Below are 12,689 nucleotides of genomic sequence, written 5' to 3' on the forward strand. Positions count from 1 at the left end.
AAAATTAATGGGCCAATTAGGTAAATGAAATGGACTAGGCTTTGTTTGTATGATCATGAATTGTAGAACATAGGTTCATAAAATAGTTTGTGCTAAAATAATTTTCGACCAATATTAATAATTTGAAACTTTTGTAATTAAATTTCGGAAAAGTAAAATAAATATTATAAATAAAATAAAATTTCATTTATAAAATATTTATAAATACGGGGGATTACATCGGAATATACGATGCATTTAAAATTTTTAATGGGTATATAATAAATAAACGAATAACTAAGGCTTGTTTGACATCATTTTTGGTTTTTAGTTTCCTGTTTTTTTAAAAACTAAAAACTAAAAATAGGAAACAAGAAAAGGTGTTTCCACTTTTTTGTTGTCAGTTTTCAAAATTATTATGATTCTAATAAGTTTAAATAATTTTTGATTCATTATGTGATATATGTCATATCTATATATCTATACTAAAAGCAAATGAGTAATGACACTTGTCACTACGTTATGAATAATTTTCCCACCTTTTTATTTTTCCTTTTTTCTTCTCCTATCTTTTTATTTAAGGAAATTAAGGAAAACAATTGGAAGGTGGAACATACTAAGTTAATAACATACAATATAAGTAATATAAATAAGTCAACCATACCATTTACAAATCTGTACAAAATATTAAATATGTTAAATTAAAGTTTGACAAAAATTGTGTTATACTAAACATTTTGTATACTACATCAATACTAGCTAAATATAACTTTGTCTTTACATATAAAATAATTAATAGTTTCATAGATCAAATTAGGAAAAAAAGGCATTGGATATAGCTCAATATAGGGCTAATATAGCTAATCTATGTATGCATTTTTTTAAATAATTATTGATATTAATTAAATCATTTCAATAAGTATTAGAAAATTTTAATTGTGTAACATATTATGAGATAATAGAGGAAATATTAAAGAGACATATGTATCTTTCAAAAAAAAAAAAAGTAGACATGTGTAAATAAGTCTTTGTTCATATAGCTGTCATACATACATTTTCTAGCTTTTTATTAAGGAATAAGTAAACTGTGAGGGAGTGCAATTTAAATTTTATTGTTGTAAAAACCGGTGAAAAGCAGGAAGTTATGAACCCAGAAGGATATGCATACAAAATTAACATTAGAATCTTCATTTATGTTGTAGAGGCAGTTGGAAAGATTTTTTTATCCATGGTTTTGATTTAAAATTTTATGAAGTAGGTAATGATTTCATTTTTCTTGAATGTATTCAACTAATACATCTTTCAAGATGGTATCCATAAAAAATATAAATAAATAATAAAAAATTGGTAAAGACATAGATTAACTTAGCCGAATTTAAGATGATAAAAAAAACCAAAGGGAATGAAATAGTGATACAATGTGAATGCTCCAATAAAGTCTAAAATATCGCGTGTTTGAACTTATCTATTTAAATATGTCTAAAACCGAGTAATTTTATATATTGAACTATTGCTTTACTTTTATTTTATTTTTAATTTAATTTGATACATATAACTAATTTTTTTTTATAAAAAAAACTAATTTAAAATGATTTTTTTAAAATTTATTACCGTGCATGGCACGAGACTTAAAACTAGTACTTTTATACAATAAAATTCCAAAAAACATAAAACCACAGCAACGCCAAACGAACACTAAACGGTATACGGTGAAAAACCATTATTACCGAAACTACAAAAATTGTTACTCGGTACATCTTAATTTTCAAGGATACCCACCCGATTTACTAGAACGAATACAAAATTGTAATATCTTAATGATTATTGAATTTAATTAGATCTTATATAAGCAAAACGCTGTAAGCAAGAATGAGTAGAGAGAAAGATATGCATTACTGGATTCGAGCTTCTTCTGCTGATTTTGCAGGCACTCTCCCTCATGCCCGAAGGTACATTCTTATTCATTTTTCATCAAATTAAACAACAACTTTGAATTCTCTCTTTTTGTTTTGTTTTGGCATTTCAATTAATGGATTCTGGATTTTGGGTTGTTGAATATGATCAGTGGGCATAGTGCTGTGAATATTGGGAAATCGAAAGTCGTGATTTTTGGAGGTTTGGTTGATAAACGCTTCCTCAATGATATCACTGTCTATGACGCTGGTACTTTCTTTTTCTCTTTGCTTTTGATTGCTACAACAAATTTTTATACTGTTATTGGGTGTTATTTTTTTTAATACATGCTGTAAGTTTGGGATTTAGTCCGTGGTATTGTAATCAGATGCTTGTTTTCTTCAATGATTATGCAAATTTTGTGAGAATTTTGTTACGACTGACTTTTTATTTAATGTGGCCAATTAGAGTAGGATGGAGGGTGTATTATTATTACTAAAGATCTGACCTTAGGATTATAAGTTAAATACGGAGCTTGAGTAATCGATTTTTTTATGCTAGCAATAATCCTAAGGTTAGATCTGTAGCCCCAAGCGCGCCTTTTCAAAAATTGGGGAAGAGATTCGATGAGCATGTTTTTTGTCGAAACTGATTGCTATCCAATGGTATGTTAAGGTTTTGAGAATTAATTATGAACATTTACGATATATAAAGATTAGTGGTGTTAAGTTGAGGATAGTAAAAGAGAAAAGAGATGGGATATCGGGATATTTGAAAAAGTTATGTTTGTCTTGCTTATTAAATTAGTATTATGATGTTGAAGTCTTTGGAAGCTTCTAATGATCTTGGGTTGGTAATGAGAGTGCTCCATACGTAGCTATCGTAGCCCATAGGCCTATGGTTGAGCTTGAAGGCAAAGGGTAGTGAACAGGTTTAACGTGGGTTTAATATTTTCTTGCTAAACTCAACAATTTTGGGTTTTATGTTGCAAGGTGTGGGTGTTTATATGTCCTTGCTTATATAGATAGCCTACATGTTGTCATTGATAAATAAAAGTTAAAGAGTCGAAAGTATCAGCTCTCACAATTAGTAACCGCTCTACTTTCTAGTTAGCAATCAGAATTGAAGCCTAATGTAAAATTCAAATGAGGTGATTGGAATTGGAACTTTTGAAGTGGAAGCTTTTGTTTTTTGGCCTTCATTTGGTTCATGTCTGATATTGATTGGGGCTTTATTTCGATGTCCAGTTGGTAAGTAGGTCATTTGCAGTTGTGTTGATAATAATGCCAAACATTGCTAAGCAGCCTAAACATTAAACTAACCTACTCAGCTGTGTAATTATGTGGGTCAAAAAATTCTCTATCAACTGCCATGTGCCAAGCCAAAGTGCTGTGAGTTTGTTATTTTAGTGCTTTGAAATCACCATAGTATCTATATAGTTCAGTTAAAAGAAAAATGTATTGATACAATTCAAAATATCAGTCATGCGTAAGAAAAAAATCAACCCAAATTTTTAGTCATATATAGGTAATTAACTAAACACTGATAATTTCTACAGTAATCAGCAAATTTCACGATATGGTTCTAATCATATAGTTGTATTAAGTCATATTATTCCCAGCAATAATTATGGAAAACATTTACATGCTCTGAAAATATGCAAGCAACACTCTCACTTTCATTAGAACATTTTACGTGAATTTAAGCTCATAAGCTACATTTTGCATTGTATTGTTCAATTTGGTTTGGACATAATATTCGTACGAGTTCTAATTTGTTGCCTTTCACTATCCAAATGAAGCTGCATTCAATTTTGAACATCCCAGCAGTGACCCTATTCTGTCCTCATGGTTGTTATGTTGATGTCTCGAATTGGTAGTGAAATGGTTCAAAGCATTGGATTTCCATAGCATTAATTTACAAATAAGTGATATTTCTGTCTTGTAGTCAGCACTCACCAGCAAGAATGGAATCCTTGTTTTGAAATCAATATATTGCATTATACTATTAATAAGTTGATTTCAATTAGAGGGGAAAGCTTGAGTTTTTGGTGCCGTTGAATCTACAAACCCGGATGTGTTTCCGATTTTCCTTAATATTACCCACCAAGACCATAGGTTTCTCTGCTGATATGTTGATCTTGGTTGCATTTTATCTTCCAAGTTTTCACCTTTACGAAGATGTTTTCGTGCATTAATAAACTTATCTAAGGCATCTAGCAAGAAAAGGCCGTACTTCATTCCTAGTAAACTGTAGCTCTTCCGGATTTATGAGCATTAAAGTAAACTTTTTGTATAGATATGATGCTCCAAAGAATAGGTGTTTTCATGCTCAGGTTCGCACTACATGACTCCACAATGAAATTTCCATTGAAGGAGTAAAGTAACATAAAAAAGAATTGTGTCCTAAGAGGGTCCACTCCAATGTTCACCTCTTAAACGCTTATTTACCTTCTTGGCCATTGAGGAAGAGCCATTCTCTTTCCAATAAGATTTGTGAATGCACATTTGTATAATTACTCGGGTGACGTAAATGTTCCCTTTAGAGATTAAACTGAGTGAAAATGATGCTCGTTTAAGCTATCAAGACAAATGTGTTAGCATAAAAAATATGTCAAAGTGCTTAATTTACCCCCTTTCTTCTATCCTTTCTTTCTCTAACTTTCCTCTTTTGCATCATTTGGAAATTCCCTTTGACACTTCTAGTGATCATCCATGGTCATTAATTACAACTTCGTATTGTTTTTTGTTGGACAATAACGTGTGATCGTGACCTTAAATTAATGATGAAACACTTCACCATTCTATTGCAATCACCTTTAGATTTGATTCCCTAGCTAGGATAATCAATTGTGTTATTCCTTTGCCTTTGGAAAGACTTTAGTTCTTCTCCCTTCGTTGAAGTAGTTTAGTGTGAATTATTTGTGAGTACACTTAGTTGTTTTTGATGTTGCTTGCTAGGACACAAAGGATGTTGCAATTCTAATGAGGTAGCAATAATAAAGTTAAGATGAGTTTAGTAGAGATGCTTATGTTGACATCAATGATGGATGTGTGGATCCTCAAGCATCATCAAGGAGTTGGATTATCAAAATCAACAGCACTACCACTACAATCAACAGTTCTATCAACATCATCATCAATAAGTAAAGAAGACGAATGAAGTACCTTCAGCCATTGATTGAAGTCACCTTGATGCTGTTCACGCTCTTCAGGGGTAACTTCCTTCACCGGAATCTCATTCTCCACCATTGAATCCAACCAGCTTTCCACTGAAATATCTTCCGAAGCCATGCTCTGTTCTACCCTTTTGGTGAAATTTCTCGTTCTGGGTCTTGAATCTTGCTTCGATTTCTACTTCTTTTTGGATTTTGAGCTTGAATTCTTTCTTCCCTTCCCCTTCTTTTTCTTCGCCATTAAAATCGAGCTCAAAATCAAAGAACAAAAACGTGGGTTTCAAGCTATGGAAGACTTTCTCTCTCTAGACTATCATGTAATTCACTTTAATTTGATTCAATTAGCTTTGTTGAATGCACGGAATCTCAATTTTCTCTTGCATTAATTGAGTGATGGGAAGAGATTGAAAGGTTCAGCTAAAAGTTGCCTTAAAATCATGCATAATCTTTAAATTCAAGGTGTTGGTACAATGTGATAGCTACATGGAGGAAGTATATTTTAAAATGTGGAATTTGGCATACTAGCATTCTTTTTATTTTTATTTATTTATTTTATCTGTACATGAGGCTTCTGTTATCATCTTATAAGGAATATTAGAATCTGCTGTTCTTGTTCTATTTTGACATTGTCTTTTCACTGATTCAGAGAAAAAGCTGTGGTTTCAGCCTGAGTGCACTGGTGGTGGTTCTGATGGACAGGTTGGTCCAAGCCCCAGGGCATTTCATGTAGCTGTTGCTATCGACTGCCATATGTTTATATTTGGTGGACGTTCGGGTGCCAAAAGGTTTGTGCACTTTGTTTTGTGTTTCTAGCCCGGGTTTTTCTTTATTCTTCTAACTGTTGAACATTTATATTTCAGGCTTGGTGACTTTTGGGTACTGGACACAGGTAATGTCTATATAATCATTCTAGGATTCTTTGTTTGCATTAGTTATGTGACAACAGAGTTTGTATTCACTTTTTAAATTTTGTACTTCCTAAACATTTCCTAATGAAACTATTTAATTCAATCAGATATATGGCAATGGTCAGAATTGTCAGGTTTTGGTGACTTACCTCCGGCTCGAGATTTTGCTGCTGCTGCACCTATTGGAAATCAGAAGATTGTCATGTGCGTTTTAATATTTTGTTGATGTCCATTTGCCAATTAAGTGATGCCATTTTATCCTGCCTTATTGTAGGTGTGGTGGTTGGGATGGTAAAAAGTGGCTGTCAGACGTGTATGTTTTGGACACAAGTAATTCACTTTTCTGTGGCAATGGTTTTCCTCCCCAACATCTTTGGCTTGAGCTAATTTGTCAATATTTTTGTTGATGTTGGCATTATTGTGTTGTGTCACATGAACAGTATCTCTTGAGTGGACAGAGCTGTCAATCTCGGGAACAGTGCCTCCTGCTAGATGTGGTCATTCAGCAACGATGGTTGAGAAACGACTATTAGTTTACGGGGGAAGAGGTAACATCCATTATTCTCTTCATTTGCCTATGATATATACTCTCTTCTCAGGACTTCCTGTCTTTGAATAAGGTGAGAAAAAAAAAAAAAAAATTGCATGCCTGAGCAGACTAATATTTGTTCTTCTGAAGTTGTTGTAAACAAATAATAAAAAAAGGCAACCAATAAAATTTCAATATCAATTGTGATGTTAGGGTCTTAGGAGATCTTTTCTCGAAGATTTTAGTTTGTATTTATTTAAAGATTGTGTATTTTTCTATGAGGATTTTGTCCCTTGGCTTTATTCCTAAATCCTAATCACCGACCCTAAAAAACTTCATTCTTTTTTTAAATTATAATTGTTTTGTAGATTTATTTTTTTTGTGTGGAGATTGAGCCTTTTTAGTTCTCTTATTTTGCTATGAGGTTTATGCTATTGAATTGTGGTTCAGTGAAGGCTTGCAATTATGTTACCGCACGTGTACTAACGATTAGGTAGTACATTGAGTCACTTCCAAATTGTGATTCAAATTGAACTTCTCTTTTCCTTGCTAACACTTAATGTTGGTATTTGCAATGCTTTAAAAAGTACCTGATTGGGTGAGCAAACCAATAAGAAAAAAGAAAAAAAAAAGAAAGATAAGAAAAGAAAAGAAAAGCAGGGTACCTAGAATCAGAACCGAAACCGCTACAGAACTGTCGGTTCTGGAACCAAAGTCAGAGCCGGATTAGGTATCAGGTATCAGGTCAAAAGAGGTTCCAATACTCTAGGTACCATAACGGATAAAAATAGTATATGCCCTAATCATAAAACAGTGAAAGCCCAACTTTCGCGTACCTGGAATCATAATTGATTTTTTTTTTTTCTTCCCAAAGTGAACAAATAAATAAGTAAATTTGCAGCGATTCAATAAGTCTTTTAAGTATTCCGGTTTCAATTTTGTCTAATGCAGCCGTTCCCTTGACAGTCTCATCACTATATCTATCTCAGTTTCTTTAAGGTCCCACTCTGACAATCCCTATCAATGATGCTTGTTGGAACATAATAAATGAATCAATAAAGAAAATCTTAGGACAAAAGTCAAAAAATTATCCTACTACCATATATTTATAGTACATTTGTCTTTTGTTCTTTAAAGATTCTTTTTGTAATTGCGTTTTGTTGGAGTTACTTTAGAATGCCTATTTATGAACATTTTGCAGGAAGCAGCGGAATTGTGGGGGATTTTTGGGCTTTAAAGGGAATCATTGAAGAAGGTAACTTGTTGATTATTCTTTTACTTCCCCAAATTGCAAGTGTCATGTGAGTTGTATCCTTACATTGTTGCTAAGTAACTTCATAAAAGGGAATTTTATGAGGGGCCATAGAAGATAATCATATTTGAGTTTGTGGGACGGATGATTAACTAATTAAGCACGCCCTCTACCTTTATAGAGGCTAGTGCATTCTATTAGCAGACTTCTACCTTAATGTTATTAATTAAAAGGAATAAGCGGTGTTCAGTAATGCTTTATGTGATTCCTTCTAGAATTAGACATTTGTTTTTCTATTGTGTGTGCCAGTCTAAAAGCAATGTTAGGTAACTTTAGTTTTATCTCTAGCATAGCTACATATACTTAAAGTCTTAAATTCATATTTTGGTACATAAGGTAGTAATAAGCCCTTAGGGTTGTTATGGAATTACTGCTGAGGCCTCAAGGGAGTCTGGTGGGATTTGGGCATAGTAAAAGAAGGAAAGAGGTAGGGCCGTTGGGGTGAAGGAGAAGCTCCCCTATGCAGTTGTGCCTTTGATGGGAATTGTACTTGGTTATGAAGTAAACAAACCTGAGTTCTTTGCATTACCCTAAGCTAAGCTTGGTATTTATATTAGCTCATGCATCTAGATTAAGGTGATTTGCGATATTTCTGTATTTTTAAGTGAAATCTGATTGGATATGAATTATCTTATTGGCATCTCATGCATTAGTGCTTTAGATAACTGCATCGCTAAATTATTCCTGCTTTATTTCTTTGTTGTGCAAGGAAGAAAATGAAACACCTGGTTGGACCCAACTGAAGCTTCCTGGTCAGGCACCTTCCTCCCGATGTGGTCATTCTGTCACATCCAGAGGGCACTACGTAAGTTCTGAGCTGGATGATTCTTTTCAATTTAATCTTGCTTTAAATTTTGAAGGGTAAAATTTAATATTTTTATTTTTTTGTTGTTGCATTCTTCTACGTAATAACATTCCAAATAGTATCTTATAACAAAGATGTTTTGCTACCTTACAATAATTACCATTGTTTTAATTTACTTTCCTTTCCCCTTTTGCCAACTATTTACCCCATCCGCTAACTATTTACCACTTTTGCTAATAATTTATCCCTTTTGCTAACCATCATTATCTATTGTTTCTCTATCAAGTATTGCTTTTAACCCTTCCCCTCTTCATGATATTATGCCCCCTAAAATCTTACAATAATCTAATTTGATGGATGAATGATGATCAATATATTAAGATGATTATTGTATTGATTGCCTACTTGCACTCTATCTCAATTTTATTTTTTATTTTTTATTTTTTATATTTATGTTTATATTTATATTTATTATTGTTGTTGTTGTTAGTGGGAAGCCGAGATATAATCTGGCCCCCACTCCTCTAGCTATAGAAAACCCGATCCTAGTAAAGATATGAGCTGCAGCACGCGCCCTAATGTCCTGAGTCATCGAAAACTTTTGGATTCGCTTCATCAATGCAACAACCTCTTTTCTATCTCCCCAAGAGAAGAGAAAGAGAGAGGAAGGAAGCCATATCCGATTGCTCGAGAATTGAATTCGTACTTGACCGCTTCTGATTGGCTGCATCAGTCACTACCCATCCATCCAGAAACAAAGTCAGAATGCCCAAACTATGTCAATGGAGAAGACCCTGTCAAGTAACACATCGCGACCACGATTCCATGAATAAAGTAACATCTGGCCCCCCGTCGTTCCCTCTAGGTAACCCAATGTCCACCTCCTTTCTAGACCAATAGCAAACATCTAACAAGGGTATCCCGAATAACATTATGCTGATGTTTAATACCCACAATACCAGCATAAGACACCGCGTGATCCCAGCAAAAGCCCTTGAACAAGTAGAGCACGACGTCGTGATAGAGAACTATGGAACATCCAACCGGTAGCACAACACACAGCGATAAGTCTTGGCATTCATCGTTTGACCCAACCTCGAAATAGGGACCGCCCGAAGCCAGAGGTGTGATCTTTGTGCTGTGATTTCCATAATGCTGATTGTCGAGGAGTTAAAGAATAAGCAGATTCTGCAGAAGTGGTAACCTTTGTGAATAATTATAATAATAATAATAATAATAATAATAATAATAATAAATATTAGCTCCGTTAATTATTATATGCAACAAAGGAATATTTTATGTCTCACAAATAATACTCCTTTGTTGCACATAATAATTAACGGAGGTAGTAATAATAATAATAATAACATACTATGTATATGTTAATCACACGATACACATCAATACATGTAGCCGGAACCTTTATATATGAAAAGCAATGATATTACCAACACATACATAGTTTTTCCACAATTTTATTTTTTTATTTTTTATTTTATTTATTTATTTTTTCTTCTTACTAATAATTTATTTTATAATTCTGAAAATTATGCAAAGTATTTTTCTGTCCAAAGTTGTATTTTTATGTATTAATTTAGACCTTGCATGATATAGGTCACTATATTGTATTAATTTTAACTTATTCAAGCACACATTTGTAGTCTTTATAATTTTTACTTTGGTTTTATTACCTTTGTCGTGGAAGTAGAGAAAAAACAAGTTTTTGTTCATTTGATTATAAAGTTGGAAAGAACTAGTAAAAGTAATTCTAAATGATTTAAAAGCAAATGAAAATGATTTAAAAATAACTTGAAATCATTTATTTAAAGTTGGAAATTACAAAAATGCTAATAATGACGCAGGGAGATCAAATTAATTTTTGGAAGCTTTTAATTAAACTAGCAGTTAATGCACGCGCCATAGCTAGCCATGTTCGGGGAGCTCTTTCACTCTGGCCCTATGCTACAACTTTAATTGTTGTAGAATTAATAATGGAAAATATGTAAACAAATATATTTAAGGTTATAAATGTCCGCACACTATTCTTTAGAGTAAAAAAAAAGAAGCAATTAACAATTTAACATTAATGAGAGCACATAAGTAAATAAGCATTTTAGAGGGTATGATTGTCCAAACACTAATCACAAGAGTTATCTCAAAATTTTCAAAAGGTAGGGTATTACAATGATGTGAGACATGGGCGAAGTGTCAACTTAGTCGACTCCTTAAGCTTTCAATTCCGTATATAGCCTTGTCTCTTGGCTTAAATGACGGAGATATCAAAATAAAACTGCTATTGCTTATAAAATGGTTAAAACTTAATCCTTAGGATCAGCTACACTCTATGTATTCTAATTTAGAGATAAGATTGAATCATGCACCTGTTTTGTATATGCTGCTTAATCTCAACAAAAACACCACATACCTTCCAACAAACAATGTGTCCTTGTGGTTACTTTGATGCTAATTCCAAATTTTTATTATGCCTTGCACTTGTCTGAAAACCAAAGTGATTATTCAGGCAGCTTTGCAAATGCTTATTATACTCATTTGCCTCTTTTATAGAAGGGAAGAAGAAAAAAATAGAAATCAAGAATGCTTTGTTTTGTTCCAAGAGTAATGGACAAATTATTACATTATTAATTGTATATATGCTACAATTATATGATAATTTTCTAAATCTCAAATGGCATACTACGTAACTTATAGTATTGGCTTATGTCTTAGTGTTTGAAATTGGTTTTGACGATTTATAGTTAAGGGAAAATATAGTCATGTGGGATCTTGTTAGATTAGTTTCGGTTTATACATTCATAATATCAAAATTTTTCTAATTTATATATATCAGCAGATACTAGTGATTAAAATGATGCATCGACAAGCGTAAAATGAGAGGTGTTGTAATTAAGAAAAAAAACAAAGGAAGTATATCACTATTCACATGGAATTCTTGCATACATTTTTTATTTGATGATGTGTCCCTTGAAATAGTTTCTTGTGTTATTTCTTTGACAAGGTTGTTAAAAGGGTATGCAATTTATTATATTTTTATCATGTTACTTTTCATTTGCTTAAACTATGAAGCTGACCGGTATGATTTGTTTGTTTGTGTTGTATCAGCTATTATTATTTGGAGGGCATGGGACGGGTGGCTGGCTTAGTCGTTATGATATTTACTACAATGACTGCATCATCCTAGACAGAGGTGAGTGCTTTGCATACTAGTAATTGTACAATCTTAGTAAAAAAAAAACAATGTTTTGAATGGCATCCATTAGTGTTTGATAGTTAAAAAAAAAAAAAAAGAAAAAAAAAGAAAAAGGATTGGGCATTTATTAGTATTCGACTTGATGATAACTAATGCTTATATTCTCTTTTCACTTGTGATGTTTTATCTATAAGTGATTAGATCATTTGGTTTATCCTCATGCTATTATGTTAAAGAGACCTTAAAGTTCATTTTGATGATCTTTTCTCTGTTAATGATGATCTTTTCTCTATCTTTGTGTGCTTCTTAATAGAAGTTTTCTTATTGATCAAAAGGGAGTATGTTGCAGTGAGGGAAGACTAGGATGTTTAATATCATAAACAAGTTTAGATAGACATTTTTTATCTTTCAAGGAAAGGTCCGGAAGCACGTATACAACGTGATGCTAAGAAATCAATCCTTTATTCAATGAAGAGACTAAATTCTAGATCAATTTCAAAAGATTTGATCATTTTTCCATCAAAAACTACTGGCATGATTAGGAAAGGAGCTTTTTAATGCTAGATGATCTTATGCATGTCGTGTCAATTGAACTCCCTTAAAGAACCATGAGGTATTCCAAAACAAATAAATACTTTCGTTGTTCTTTAATTCTCATAAATTAAAAATTTAGATAATATATACCCTTTGTTTTTATTTAGTTGCAACACACCCCTTCGGCACACATTTTAAGGAAGATATTAGACAAGGTAAACGGATAAATTAATTTACAAAATTTTACCATCTATAAGAAGAAATGGATAAGTTGCTACATTTTAAATTTCATAGCTTAATTCATTCATTTACCTAGTTTAATCACCTTCTTGAAAAGCGTGATAAA

At 32.4% G+C, this 12,689-nt stretch overlaps 1 protein-coding gene across 2 annotated transcripts in view; it reads left to right on the plus strand.

Moving 5' to 3' along the window:
• Positions 1–1,787: 1,787 nt before the first annotated feature.
• LOC110700111 (rab9 effector protein with kelch motifs-like) overlaps positions 1,788–12,689 on the plus strand; it is a 32,206-nt gene continuing 21,304 nt past the window's right edge. Inside the window, exons 1-10 of one of the 2 annotated variants that reach the window (XM_021877599.1) lie at positions 1,788–1,928; positions 2,045–2,142; positions 5,694–5,832; positions 5,908–5,936; positions 6,063–6,159; positions 6,230–6,285; positions 6,396–6,503; positions 7,686–7,739; positions 8,510–8,601; positions 11,722–11,806. In XM_021877599.1, the coding sequence (XP_021733291.1) occupies positions 1,849–1,928; positions 2,045–2,142; positions 5,694–5,832; positions 5,908–5,936; positions 6,063–6,159; positions 6,230–6,285; positions 6,396–6,503; positions 7,686–7,739; positions 8,510–8,601; positions 11,722–11,806 (838 nt within the window). In that variant the 5' untranslated portion in view covers positions 1,788–1,848. Of the gene's footprint in view, positions 1,929–2,044; positions 2,143–4,832; positions 5,089–5,693; positions 5,833–5,907; positions 5,937–6,062; positions 6,160–6,229; positions 6,286–6,395; positions 6,504–7,685; positions 7,740–8,509; positions 8,602–11,721; positions 11,807–12,689 lie in introns of those variants that run through there. The other variant, XM_021877602.1, reaches the window with a different exon arrangement.

The sequence above is a fragment of the Chenopodium quinoa genome, unplaced genomic scaffold (assembly GCF_001683475.1).
Source record: "Chenopodium quinoa cultivar QQ74 unplaced genomic scaffold, ASM168347v1, whole genome shotgun sequence".
Classification (NCBI taxonomy): Eukaryota; Viridiplantae; Streptophyta; class Magnoliopsida; order Caryophyllales; family Amaranthaceae; genus Chenopodium; species Chenopodium quinoa.